Here is a 15,280-nt window from a genome sequence, read left to right on the forward strand (position 1 = left end):
CACCACTTCCACCCCTGATTTATGGATGTTGCCTTTTCCCCTTAAGAACTGGATCTCTGGAGGCAAGGCGTCTCCTCTCACGCGCTCGCAGCGTGCGCCTGGGGCCTGGTACACTCGGGAGGCCTGGTGCACCAGGGTATGGTCCATGGCTCCACCTGGGGTGCGAACCCAGGACCTTCTGCATGTGAAGCAGACATGCTAACCACTACACTATGGAGCCACCCCCAGTATTTTGTTTTTTAATTGAAGAAATGATTTAAAATTTTCCCCCGTCTACCTTTCCCCTCCCCCTCCGTTTTACATTTTTAATATTAGAAAAGAATATTAAGTTTTTTCATAAACCTTTGATTCCCAGTGAAAATAGATATAGTAAATTTAATTAATTTGCCTGCCAGTTCATTTCATTTGGTAAAAATGTATAAAACCACATGTGCTTTATAAGCGTTCTCATTCTCGTTTAACCAGAATGTTTTTATTTACATCAGGTTTGGAAACAAAAAGGAGAAGAATACAGAGTAACAGGATATGGTGGTTGGAGCTGGATTAGCAAAACTCATGTTTATAGGTTTGTTCCTAAATTGCCAGGCAATACTAATGTGAATTACAGAAAGTCGGTAGAAGGAAGTAAGTAATTGGAGTTATTTTTCCTGCATAAATGTTTCTGATTTGTATTATTTCTTAAAGATTTAAGTATATTGATCATATTTTGGGTAAAACATTTTCTGAAATTTTTAATAGAATATGTAAGGTTACTAATGTAGCTTATTAATTATAAACTAGAATTTTTAAAATTACCTTTATTCAAAGGATTTTGATATCTAGTATTTCAGTTAAAAAAAGATGACAGAATAAAACTTAAAAAAAAAAAAAAGAAAACAACAAAGGCTTCAGCCACCTAGTTATTTTCCTGAGACCTTAAGTTCAGTACTGCTTCTTGAAGAATCATGTATCTGGTAACCAGCACTGTAATAGATGAAAAAAAACAGAAAGGAAATGATAGAGGTTCTTACAACACTGTCACGTAAATGAGGTATTACCTTGATTTATGCTACTGGCTAATGACTTTCGTATTTAGAATCACAGAACTCCAGAGGTGAACTGTCCTTTTAAGAGACCGCGTGTTTTGAAATTCATGTTATGTGAGCAGATTATTTAATGAAGATGTTAAGGAACATACTGAAGTTCATACAGATAGAGTGAAGGGGCTGGAATCCATGTCTCCGGGCTCCATCTGTCTTTTTGCATTCTGCCGTGCAGTCTCTGCTTTGTTATCTAAGTGATTTTCAAAAGCAGTTCTGTTCACTCTGAATGTAATTTGCTAATTCGTAGTGTGAAGTGTTCTTTTCTATAATGCCTATGCTGTGAGTGCCAAATAACTACATGTACGTACCTAGCTAACTGATTTGGCTTCCTTGTGAATGGTTCTAGTGAAGTCTGGACTGGTAGCTTTTTGAAACCGTTAATTTGGGAAAGTTGTCATTGGATTACCTTTTAACAGAAAAAGTATATTTTGGAAAGCTCACTGGAATTTATTTTATAGGGACTAGAAGTGTCTTGCACATAGCAGATGCTCAGTAAATATTTCTGCTTACTAAATAGAAATATTCGATATTCAGTTCTGTTATCTGATTATATTCAAGCTAAATGTTCATTATCATAAATTCCAAAAAACTGTTAAAGCTTTTATTACCATTTTGTTGCTCCAGTTACCCATGTAGCACTTAGAATTACAGAGAGCTTCTGTTTAATTGTGTCTGATCTAGTTTGACCTGTGTAATAAAATCCAGACTATCAATATGTAAAATATTTAGGCTTTTGCAAATACACCTTATGTATCTTTTGCTTAGTGTGTAGGCTTTTGCATTATCCAAATGCTGAGCCTTAACAGTCAGGTACCAGATCGGTCTGCTAGCATCTTTTGAGTCTTTTCGTCCCACGTGGTAGCAGAAAAAAAAGGAGCAGTGCATACTGTTAGCTTAACTTAATATAGAGTAGAAATTACTGTGAAGGCAGCAATATATTTTTGTACTGTTTATATAAATCAGTATCAATTTTACTGTTTATAATCTCAGAACTATTAGTCTCTATAATAATGGCTAATCTAATCTGATCATGTGATAGAGGAACAGATGTGTTGATAAACAAAAATGCAGTTCAGGGAACACTTGACTTAGTAACAGAAGACCAGAGCGTTCGGCTTGTTTGGCTGCTAACGTTATTCTGCTCTAACTCAGACTATGCATTTGTTTTGCACATTAATTTATCAGCTTCAATAATGATTATATTTTAATATTCTTTATGTCAGGAAGACCTTTAATGGGAGGAAGCCCCAGACATTTTATAGTTGTCCATTTTAAATATCAGGATTCTTATAGTTTATAGATTGGACCACCATTGTCATTTAAAGCTCTTTTTGAGCAACTGGAAACCATTGAAAATATATTTCCCAGTCGCGCAATAACTAAAGAAGCATTGAATAGGAAAATGTCAGTTTAGGTTTTTTATCCTCTTGTTATCTATGAGATCCAGACACATCCTATCACCCTTCTGTATGATGCTTTTCTCATCAGTATCCTATCGTCTTGACAGGTACTGAGTGTGTTTTTTGCATTCTTTTCCCTTCCATCATCCATACCTTTCTGGAATGAGTCATTTATTTAAATAAATAAATATGTACATCTTGCTAAGGCCTTGAGATATTTGAGTTCAAATGAAGAAATAAAAGGTAGAAAATGCTTCTGAGGCCCAAGAATATTTATCCAGACAGTAATTCAGTTTTGTGGGGGTTTTTTTTCCCCCTTATGGAAAATTTGAAGCTTCACAAAAGGAAGAGAGAATAATGAACTCCTATGTAACCATCATTCAGCTTCAACAGTGATCAAATTTTATTACTCTTCTTTCAGTCATTACTGCTCATTTTTTTTCCCTGGAGTTTTTTCCCCTGTATTTAAAGCCAATCCTCAAAATCATGTTTCTTGACCAGAAGTAGTTCAGTATGTATCTCTAACTGAACTGGACATTTTTCATAGCTGTCATGCCATTACCATATTCAGCAAATTAACAGTAATTACCATATTAACCGTCTGATTCTCAATTCATATTCTAATTGCTCCAGTTGTCTCAGAGATGCCTTTGTACTGTTGGCAGTAAACCAGATAAAAACAAGGCCACACATTGCATTTGGTTATTTCTTTTAAGTCTTTTATTCTGTGACAGACTTAAGTATTCTTCACCTGGAATCCATGGATAAACTCAAAGGCTATCCAGAATCCATTGAAATTGATTACAAACGTTTGCGTGTGTACTTTTTTTGGTTAGGGGATTATAGCATTTAGCCAATTCTGATGTGGTTCTGTAACACAATGTATGTTAGAAACCACTGATGCACACTCTCTGGGGTCAGTGAACAGGTCGAAATAGTCTCACATACAAAGTCTTCTAAGGCACATCTAAAGTGCAGTCATTCCTTTTATGCTTTAGGTCACCGGAGCATATGAGAAAGTATATAGGATCTTCAACTTCTTTTAATAAAAAGTAATGAAGTACATATTGCTCGAAAATACTTGATAATTTCCACTAAACTAGATATATTAAATTGCTGATATTCGAAATACCTGTAATTACTGTGTACTTGGTTCTTTTTAGCCAAAACTAATATGGATGAAAATATGGATGAATCAGATAGAAGAAAAAGTCCACGAAGTCCAAAAAAAATAAAAACAGAGCCTGATTCTGAGAAAGGCGAGGTGAACGATTCAGATGCTACAAAAGGAGCAGACCAAAGTGAGATGGACATTTCAAAGATGACTGAGAAGAAGGACCAAGGTAAGGAGAGGCACGTGTGAAGGGCAGCCTGGGGGTGATGAGAATACACTGGATTTGTTCGCACAGCGGCAAAGGTACTGCGTCATCTCTTTTTGGTAACAGCTTCATTTGATACATAATCTTTATGTCATGTAATTCACCCATTTAAAGTGTACAATTCAGTGGTTTGTAGTGTTTAACAAAGTTGTTGAACCATCACCCCAGTCAATTTTAGAACATTTTCATCACCCCAAAAAGAAACTCATACCCATTAGCAGTTTCTGATCTTTCCTACCCACTCCCCGCCCCAGCCTATCCGTCTCCTTTCCGTCTCTATGGATTTGCCTGTTTGGACATTCCATGTAAATGGAATCATGTAACATGTGATACCTTGTGACTGGCTTCTTTCACAGCATAACGTTTTCAAGGTTCATCCATATTCTAGCATGTATCAATATTCTTTCATTTTGTAAATTTCTGAATAATATTCAATTGCACGTTATATGCTACATATTGTTTATCCATTTATAAATCGATGGACATTTGGGTCTTTTCTACTTTTTGGCTATTACGAATAATGCCGATATGAACATTTATGGATAAGTTCTTATGTGGACATATGTTTTTATCTTTTCATGGGTAAATACCCAAGGGCAGAATCGCGGGTCATGAGATAACTCTACATTCAGCCTTTTGAGGAACTTAACATTGTTTTGTGAAAAGTTGTTTTTTAAAAACTAGATAAACTAGATAATGCATGAGCCTTAAGATATTTTATAACTATAAAATATTCTGTTCAAAATCTTACGTGATGATACCAGTGTATGCAGTAGTTATCATATACTAAGACATTTTTAAATGTGGAATTCCATCATTTTTAGATACTAAAAATATTTAAATATTTGGAATATATTGTTTTTAATCTTTTGTAAAGTTTAGCCATGTCCGTTGACCCGTTTTAATCATGTATCAAGAACTTCAAATAATTGTTTTTGAGTGAAAATTGGTAGTTTTTAAAATAAAAGTATTATCACGAATCACATTTCAGACTAAAATTTTCACTTACATAAATGTCTTTGTTTCACAGATGTAAAAGAAGTTTTAGATTCTGACAATGATAAATCCTTTAAGGAAGAACCGATGGAAATAGATGATGATGTGAAAACAGAATCACATGTAAATTGTCAGGAAAGTTCTCAAGTAGATGTGGTCAATGTCAGTGAGGGTTTCCATCTAAGGACTAGTTATAAAAAGAAAATTAAATCATCCAAGCTAGATGGACTTCTCGAAAGGAGAATTAAACAGTTTACACTGGAAGAAAAACAGCGCCTCGAGAAAATGAAGTTGGAGAGTGGAATTAAGGGTACAGGAAAGACCTCTACAAGTTCTCTGAAAAGTCTGTCAGAGTCACCAGTAATAAAAGCAAAAGAAGGGTGTCAAAGTGACTTGCTTAGACAAGAACACAGCCCTAATGCAAGTAACGATAAATCTGAAGACTTTATTCGGGAATGTTCACAAAGTGACTCCTCAGTTCTGGAAATCAGTGATTCTGATCACACAAATAAACTTTATCCAAAAGATCAAATTTTAGATGACGTCTCCATTCAGAGTCCAGAGGCAAACTGTCAGAAACAAAATTCTGGAAATGACATAGATGAGAGTGTCTCTGAACCTACCAGTAAAGGCCAGGAAGCCAGTAAGATTAAAACAAAAGGAAGTGATTTTCTCATTGATGACTCTAAACTAGCCAGTGCAGATGAAATTGGTACTTTGATCTATAAGAACAAAAAAACACTCACACAGGAGGATGACACCATTGTTTCTCCTTCCCAGAGCCCTTTACTTCCATCAGTATCTAAAAGTAGTGATGATAGAGATATCCCATCTCTGTCAAAAGCAATGGACTTTGAAGGAAAACTGGGCTGTGACTCTGAATATAATAGTACTTTGGAAAATAGTTCTGATACCATGTCTATTCAAGACAGCAGTGAAGAAGAAATGATTGTTCAGAATAGCAATGACAGTATTTCTGAGCAATTCATAACTCAAGAACAGGGTGTCGAAGGCTTGGAACCATTGAAACGTGAGTTCGTTTCAGATAAGACCACTGGAAACTATGATGACAGGCTGCAGGGTAAGATAACTGAAGCAAATGGTAAAAAACCAAGTCAAGAACAGAAATTAGAGGAGAGACCAGTTAATAAATACATTGATCAGATAAATCTAAAAAGTAGCACTGACAAAAAGAATAATGAAAATCGAGAGCCTGGAAAGAAAGGACAGAAAGCAAGTACTTTTCAAATAAATGGAAAAGATAATAAACCGAAAGTATATTTGAAAGGTGAATGTTTGAAAGAAATTTCTGAAAGTAAAGTAGCAAGTGGTGACATTGAACCAAAGGTTAATAATATAAATAAAATAATGCCTGGAAACGATATTAAGTCTTTGACTGTTAAAGAATCTGCTGTAAAGCCGTTCATGAATGGTGATGTCATCATGGAAGATTTTAATGAAAAAAACAACTTGGAAACAAAATCGTGTTTACTGAGATCTTCAGATGCGGAAGGTGACTACCAGGATGGCTTAGAGACCCTGCCATCAACCAAAGAGAGTGAGAGTGCACACACCACCATACCTCCACCATCGTGTTCAGAAAGCAGTTCAGCAAATCAGGTAGAAGATATGGAAGTTGAAACCTCGGATGTTAAGAAAGTTACTCCATCACCTATTACTTCTGGAGAGGAATCTAACCTCAGTAATGATTTTACTGATGAAAATGGTCTGCCCGTCAGCAAAGGTGAAAATGTTAATGGAGAATCTAAAAGAAAAACAGTCATCACAGAAGTCACCACCACGACATCCACAGTGGCCACAGAATCAAAAACCGTAATCAAAGTAGCAAAAGGCGATAAGCAAACTGTGGTCTCTTCCACAGAAAATTGTGCCAAATCCACTGTCACCACCACCACCACAACGGTAACAAAACTTTCCACACCCTCCACAGGCAGCAATGTGGACATCATTTCTGTGAAGGAACAGAGCAAAACCGTGGTTACCACGACAGTGACAGACTCACTGACCACCGCAGGAGGCACTTTGGTAACATCTATGACTGTGAGCAAAGAATATTCTACAAGAGACAAGGTGAAACTCATGAAATTTTCAAGACCCAAGAAGACTCGTTCAGGTACAGCTCTGCCATCCTATAGAAAATTTATCACCAAGAGCAGCAAGAAGAGCATATTTGTTTTGCCTAATGATGACTTAAAAAAGTTGGCCAGAAAAGGAGGAATCCGAGAAGTCCCTTATTTTAATTACAATGCTAAACCTGCCTTGGATATATGGCCATATCCTTCTCCTAGACCAACTTTTGGCATCACTTGGAGGTATGCACTTTAAAATGTATTTGGGGAAAGGAGAAAGTTTAAAAGGATTATTTAATAAGAATATCTCAGTTTTTAAAATGAGATTATAGAGATGAGACAGGGAAGCATATCTTAAATGGGCAATTAGTAATAGAAATGATAAGAGTTTTGAACTCAGGCAGCTGATAGATACTAAAGATTACTGAGGGAAAGATGTTTAAAGACTGAAAATGTAAGGGAATTCTTTAAAATGAAATTCACTTTTACTTTTCACAAGACAAAAGAAACATGTCAGATATAAATATCTAACTTTCTAAGTTATTGCTCTGTGTTTGCTCTGGGAATGAGATAATCACAGAAATAGGTAATCTCCAGCTTTCTGGAATGCTTGTACAGTTAACCCTTGAATAATGCAAGCATTAGGGACACTGACCACCTATGCGGTCAGAAATCCGTATCTAATTTTAAATCGGCCCTCCACGTATACGGATTCCCAATTGCAGATCGGGAATATAATTTGTTTCTGTTTAGGTAATTCATAAAAACAAAAGACGTAGGAAACTTGCTTGTAAATCACATAAGGCTCGTCACGATGCGGAGATCTTCCTAATGTTATTTATCTGCATGATAAATGTTTGTTGTGGAGTTCTCTGTTATTTGTTGGTAGTGTCTAGAAAGGTAGTGTCTAAGGTTCCTTAGGGATTTTTTTTAAACCCAGAAATAGTCCTAATTTAAAATTTCCTGGGCATTAAACTTTGAAGATGAGTCATAAGTATGTAGTGATCAGGTTGTAAGATCATGTTGTTTTATATTGGAAAAGGATCTTACTTTTTTATCTTTTGCGGATGTATAATAATTTGCCTCTGGCCACAGAGGGACCAGGTTGGGAGTCGTGCCCAGTCTTCCTAAATCCCAATCCAATACTTTATCTGCTATGTCACATTCCACATATTTATCCCTGCTTTGTCCTTTTTCATGCCCTTGTCTTTTTACTTTTTCACCCTTAACAATTGAGAAGGATGGAACATAAACATTGAAAACATAAAAAGTCCTATGGGACATGCTCAGAAATCAAGAACAGTCTGAGTCTTAGTTATATTCACTAGGATCCTGGAATTGATTGCTTCAGCGAGTTACTGAGGAGACAGACTCCTTTTTACTCTAGGCTACATGTCTGTGTGTCTTTAATATGGTCCCAGTCTCTTTAAGTAAAAATCATACTTTTTTGTTTCCTTTATATTACAATTAGCTACTATTATATAAGACCAAAAAAGAGTGTAAATGAGTACTCTCTGTAAAGGAATTAACTTATTAATATGACCAGTCATAGTTGGTTTGACCAAGTTTTTATAACTCATCTTTTGATTTGAATTAAAATATCATCACTCCATTACACATTCAATAGAGACAGCTGAAAAGTCCAATTTCTCTGCAGGGCCTGCAATGAAGGATTTGCAGAATCCTGCAGGGAATCAAGGAACTCTTCATTACAGTTCATGGATTTGTAGGATTACTCTGCACTTTTCTGCTTTCTTCATTGAGAGCGGTCCCAAAGTGTATCCTTGACTGTCCTGCAGGTAACTTCTTTCCCACTGGAAAAGTTACTATGTAAAAATACTTTAATTAAAATGACCTGGCGGTTGTGAAGGCCAGCCTTTGTGCTCCTTTCTATTATGAAATGGAAGGTAGGCTCGACTGGGAAGCATTTTCTCTGGACTAGTTCTGATCAACTTGCCCAGGGCTCTTCCTGCATGGCTGGGTTTCAGGAGCCTTATATTGTTGTGTTTTAATATGCACTGTGGGCACAATTCATATCTGTTAATTTCTCATTTTTTAATGGAAGGAAATACCTTCCTGTACATTTTAGACAGATATTACCTTCAGATATATGCTAACATCCTAATTTGCTGAAGTTGAGAGCAACAATCTTCTGTCTAACGGAGACATGGGTAAATATGTAAATTATTCTTGAGTTTAGAATGCAGTTTTTTGAAGACATGGAGCTATAAAAAACATGCATGTGAAATGCATATTTGTACTCTGAATAAAATATGTCTCATGCTTAGAGTAGGAGCTAAGAATGCCAAAGATGCATGTTTGATCTTTATTAATTTAATGTTAAGGCTGTGCAGTTCTGAGTTAAACTTGTTTAAGTGAAACTTGTTTCATCGACTCATTAGGGCTTCTTTTTCCTACCACACTGGCCAGTCCCTTACCCCCTTTTCCCCAGGCCCTGATTCCGTGTTTCATTATCACGTTGAACCAGTAGCTGCCTCCACAGTGCTGCCGGATGGATCCTCCTAAGATGCTGATCCATCCTATGAATATTCTAATGGAGCTAAGCAAGCATTTAAAGGGGCCTTGTTAATTAATTACTGCAGGGCTGAGAGGGGGAAAGTGTTTGTCACCTGTACACCACATCTGGGAGAAGTACTTCTTTACAGCCTATCCAATATTAGATAAGTTTTAGAGGGCTTAATACAGATTGTCTTTAAGGCTCTTCTTCAATCCTTCCATTTGGTGTAGCACCTTCTGGCTCTGCCTTTCTCTGGTGCAGGCTTCATCTCTTGCTGCACCTCTACACCCCTTCCCTCCAGCCATGGCACACCGGATGTGGTTTCTGGGAATAAGAATGTGCTCTTGTACACTTTCCTCCTAAGTATATGTGTGCCCCTTGCCTTCCTTCAGCCACCCCACATTCTTGTTTGAGAGTCAGAAGCCAAGCTCTAATCCCCATCCCGGAGCCAAACAGAGGCCTCTCCTTTGTGCTTTCCTTTGTTCCAGCTCCTGAGGACACAGGAAGAGATTATAATTCATATCTGTGTTTCCAGCTCCTTTCACTTAGTCTGACACATAGAAGGCACTCAGATATTTTTTGAATGAATAAATGAATAGGCTAATAACGCATGAAGTGTGTTCCTTCCCTGGTGGCGTTTCCATTGTACAATAGAGATGCTTTCAAGTTGTTTGTAGAGAGCGATTGGAGGAAGAAGAGACACAGTGAGGGAAAAACTTATCTTCCAAAATAAGTATTTGCTTGTATTTTCCATGAGCGCAGAGTTCCCTAGGCACTTCTGTGGATGTGGTCTGAAAGTGACACTCACTTTCCCCTTCCCAGGGATCCCTGCACTAGTTAACATTTGCCTTCGAATTTAAAAATTATTCTTTGCAGGTCAGAGGATACACAGGGTGTTAGCACAGCGAAGAAAATAGTGGTATCACAGATGGAGATGGGAAGTTAAGAAGTTGCAGCAACTTTTTGGCTAGAGCTTTCCCTTTCTCACACTGTTCATTTTCCAAACATCAAGAATTAGAAAGCACTGCCTTCCAAATACAAATCATCTAAGATTTACCTTCTACCTCTGTTAGAGGAGGAAATTATTTAAGTTTTATAGGTTTTCTCTATACTGCGATCAACTAGTATATTCATTTATGTGGAAATATCAAAAAAGTAATTACACAAATATCACTAATAGAGAATCGACAGCCTAGAGCTACTTTAAAATGCTTTTTGGTTAAATCCATTTTAGAATATGATATTCATTGCAGTTGTAAATTCATTTTGAAATGTGTTTTTAATATTATCTTTAAAAGTATATACAAAATGTTCAATAACTTTATACATAATGTTTATAAAACACAGAAATTTCTTTATCCCCTGATTGGTAACCAATACAGTATTGTCCTTTTTTATTATTCACTGTATCGTAGGATTCCAAAGCTGCACTAATGTTGTTAAAGTGTTGTTAGCAGTATTCACCATCCAGGAGTTCATGTTTTACAGAACCACCATTTGGATACAAAATTTTCTGTCCATTTGAAAAGGCCTTATTAGATTTGTATTGTCTCTTTTTGTTTTGCTTTTTGAGAAAATGTAAACCTGCCCAGTTTGTCTCATTAAATATCATTCAGTTAAGATTTTATCCTTCAAAACTCTTTTATCATGTTTGTGACACAGTTATTTCTCTATATTTGCTCTCCATAATTTTTCTAACACTATTTTAGAATTAGCCTAAATTTATAAAATCTTCCTAAGTTGTTGCCATATCTAAGAATGAAACATGCTCCTGTACAAATTTATATGGCATTTAAAGGGAGTACAGACCCTTTTTAAGCTGTTAGATGCATGGTATGCCTAGGAGCAAAGAAGTTCTTTTATTAAGGACATAGAAGCCAAAGTGCTTACGAAAACATATTATAAATATTGAAGTCATAAGGACAAGAAGCAATCCTTCAGTTTAGTGGAATATGTGTGTGCGTGTATATATACACATATGTAGTTTTTCTTGGATTTTTCTTACAGGTATAGACTTCAGACTGTAAAGTCCTTGGCTGGAGTGAGCCTTATGTTACGGTTACTGTGGGCAAGTCTGAGATGGGATGACATGGCAGCCAAGGCTCCTTCCGGGGGAGGGACTACGCGGACAGGTGAGAGTGTCTTTTCTGGTTTAAGGTTAAAAAGAAAAATCACTTGACAATTTGCTTAATTTTAAGCATACCTGTTACTTATTAAAATATAATGCTTTTGTTTTAAAAATAGAGCTTTAGTAAAGTTTGACAGCACGTGCTATACAATCCTTGGGGCGGGGAAGGGTGGTTCAGATTATAAGATGAGTCGCTTATGTGTGAACCAGTCTGAATTTTTAAAAGATGTTTATTGTAGAGTATAAATCATTTAAACTGGGACATCTGGAACTCTGCTACTTCTTGTCTCCTAGGGTTCTTACTGTTTTGGCTGAGTTTCACCACCAGGAATTAAGCTGCCCCCAAACAGCATTTTGCTCAGTTTAGAAATTTTCAGTTAGAAAGAAACTCAGTATTATTACATTTTAACAGGGATCTCGTGGTCATTAATTAAATGTTTCTGAAAGTTTATTCCACGTGTCTCTCTTTTTTAAAGCAGCAGATGTTATACCTTTTTTAGTCTCTGAATATTTTAGGTGGTTATTAATACTTTATGAATTAAATCACCATAGAAACATCTGAAACTGAAATCACAACAACAGAAATAATTAAGAGACGAGATGTTGGTCCTTATGGCATTCGATCTGAATATTGTATCAGAAAAATCATTTGCCCCATTGGAGTTCCAGAAGCACCAAAAGGTAAGGAACAGAAAGAATTCCATTCTTTTATTTTTGACCTGTTAACCACATTTTTTATGAATTGAAGTTTTATTATAATTGTTTCTTTAACTCTTTATTTAATAAATTAAAATATCTTTACTACAAATTACATTTTCAAAGTGATGTTTACCTGGCTCGATTTCCTGGGGGGTGGGCTCAGCCTGCCCTGCCTCCCCTCAGACGAGCCTAAAGTAGAGAGGCCAGGCTTCCTTCCCCATGGGAGAGGTGGTTAAGAAAGGAGCCTCACCTGGACTGATCTCACCTCACATTTACTTGGCTACGGTAAGTGGACAGGGGAACTGGTGGAAAGGATGAATAGCTGACTGATGAGGGGGCGGAAATTTAAAAAAATAAATAAATAAAATGGTGTTTAGTAAGCGTAGCAAGATTCTACTAGGCACACATTGACGCCTATAGGCATTGTGCCAAGAATAGGAAGAGTACAAAGAGCTGTAATAATACCTCTTATGATTAAGCTGTGGAGCCGTCATTGACACCAGACCATCAGCTCCAAGAGGGTAGCCGCTGAGTCTGTCTGGTTTGTTGTAGTCCCAGCACCTGCTACAGCAACTGACACCTAAGTGCTTAATGAAGATTTTTTGGCTCAGGGGTTAAAGCTACTGTGAAATACTTTAGTGCTCAGGGTAGAAATACTATAAGAGGCTAAAGTGTTACTCAGGAAACAGTTATACAGCACCCACATGATAGGCACTGGGCAGCAAATATATAGAACAATGAGACCTCGTCCCTGTTGTCAGGGAAACAAAGAAAAGGTTATGGTATTATAACAATATACTGGAGAATCAAAACTATTAACAGTAAAAAGAGTATAGTAAGTTGTCTGGATTCAAGATGTATAGACAAAAATCAATAATTTTATTGTATATGTGCAATAAAAATATTTATGAAAAAAATTGACTAAGAACTGTTTAAAAGAAAAATGCTGTCCATAGATAGAAACATACTATTTTATAGACGTTAATTGTCCCCAAATGTATAAGTTAAATTTTTGAATATTGATTGAATTAACTTGAAAGTTCATACCGAAAAATAAATGACTGAAAATGGCCTTTTTGAAAAGAACACAAATAAGGGAGTACCTGCCCTAGTAGATGATGAACTGTGAGCGTAATTAAAACAATGTCATCCTGGACAAAACTAGGCAGCCCAGTTGATCGGTAGAGGCACAGAAGGAAGAGGGTGTTCCCGGCCGGTCTTCAGTCTTGGTCCCACAGACTTCAATGCAACCACTGCTGCCTCCTTGAATCACTTTTCTTTGGCTTGCATCACTTAGTACACCCAGCTCCTACTGCTATTTCAATTTCCTTCTACTGCTTCCCAATTTCCTCAACATATGGGACAGTGCAATGCTTGTCTCTCCCTGCTTTTTATTTTTAAATTTTGATCATTAGGATAGTTTATCTGTTCTTCATAGTTTCTGATCCCTCCGTTGTGTTGTCAACTCTCACATCCCCCTTCTCAGTGCTGTGATGGGGGCCTGCAGATTGCCAGAGTTGTGCATGGCAAGGACACCCAGCCCAACTGTGGGAAGAACGAGCTACGCTTCTTGAAGGAAGTTGTATCCGTGTCAGGGTCTGAAGGATAAATAGGCATTAATCACATGAGGGGTGGAGGCTAGGAATAGTGTTGCAGGCAGAGGGAATGGGCTGTATAAAGGTTCATAGTCCTTTCACACCAGGGGCCAGCAAACCATGGCCCAAGAGCCTTGACCCACCACCTGCTTTTGTGAATAAAGTTTGATTGGAACACAGCCACACTTATGTATTGTCTTTGGCTCCTTTCATGATACAAAGGCAGAGTTGAGAAGTTGTAACAGAGACCATCTGGCCCACATAGTATTTACCATCTGGCTCGTTAAGAAAAAGTTTGCCAATCCCTGCTTTTCATGATATGTAAGAGGAGATGCCAGAAGGGCTATAACTTTAGAAGCTATATTACTTAAAATACTCTGATTTCTTTTTCAAAGAAACACCTACACCTCAGAGGAAAGGCCTTCGATCAAGTGCATTGCGGCCAAAGAGACCAGAAACGCCCAAGCAAACTGGCCCTGTTATTATCGAAACCTGGATAGCAGAGGAAGAGTTGGAATTGTGGGAGATCAGGGCGTTTGCTGAGAGGTAAGGAAATGGTTAGCACGTTCTCAGATATTTGAAAATTTTATTACTTCAGAATTAAAGAATTACTCCTTTAATAGTTTTTTCACGGTGTCCTAATTTAACTCTCATTTTTTTAATTTAAGTATTAGCTTTATATCATTTATTAAGGTCCTGTTTCTAATTTTATCCATTTGTCAGTTTCTAATTATCCTAATTTAAACGTTTTATTTTTAAATCGAAATGAGTTTCATACTTCTGTATGATGTAAAAGTTAACCAGATTTCCCTTAATATTAGATGCCAGATGTCTGATAGGGTGGTTTCTGATGAGCACTTCCTTTTTTTCCTGCAGAGTGGAGAAAGAAAAGGCACAAGCAGTTGAGCAACAGGCTAAGGTTAGTGAACAGAAGAAGGCAGAGGACTTCAAGGCCCAAATGGAGGCTCACCTCAAACAGCAGCGGTTGGCTGCCCAGCAGGTGGGGGAGTTGGTACCGTCCCACCTTGCAACGAATTGACATTTTTTGCCAATTTCATGCACACTAAAAACACAGCAATTGTATATTCACATGGTTTTATTTGTAAGTGTATCTCACATATACTTTAATTTCATTACTGAAAGTAGCTCCGGGGATACAGCAAGCTGTAATTTTGCAAAAAGTGGACATATTTGGAGAACAGTGTATGAAATGCGATTTCTCTTACTTATTATCTTTATAATTTAATAGCTGTTTCTAACGATAATTTTTTCCTGCAGAATTCTGATTTGAAAATCTCTGATGTCTATGAAAAAGCAAAATGTACTGAAACTATAAGAGTTTGTTGTAATCGATGACCATAAAGCTACTGATGGTTTCTTAGCATTTCTATAC

The 15,280-nt window shown here is 36.9% G+C and overlaps 1 protein-coding gene and 2 non-coding genes across 3 annotated transcripts in view; 2 read left to right on the forward strand and 1 right to left on the reverse strand.

Annotated features, from left to right (window-relative positions):
* The window catches only part of BPTF (bromodomain PHD finger transcription factor), a 130,017-nt gene that overhangs the window by 73,018 nt on the left and 41,719 nt on the right, over positions 1–15,280 (forward strand). Inside the window, 7 exon segments of the mRNA XM_011368578.2 lie at positions 466–624; positions 3,646–3,825; positions 4,892–7,190; positions 11,473–11,597; positions 12,146–12,274; positions 14,283–14,433; positions 14,764–14,806. Coding sequence (XP_011366880.1) covers positions 466–624; positions 3,646–3,825; positions 4,892–7,190; positions 11,473–11,597; positions 12,146–12,274; positions 14,283–14,433; positions 14,764–14,806 — 3,086 coding nt within the window.
* TRNAV-CAC lies at positions 147–220 on the reverse strand. The gene has a single exon. It is a non-coding gene; the product is annotated as a tRNA-Val (tRNA).
* Positions 12,427–12,566, forward strand: LOC111744892. Its single transcript, XR_002782385.1, has one exon.

The sequence above is a fragment of the Pteropus vampyrus genome, unplaced genomic scaffold, assembly GCF_000151845.1.
Source record: "Pteropus vampyrus isolate Shadow unplaced genomic scaffold, Pvam_2.0 Scaffold143, whole genome shotgun sequence".
Lineage (NCBI taxonomy): Eukaryota > Metazoa > Chordata > Mammalia > Chiroptera > Pteropodidae > Pteropus > Pteropus vampyrus.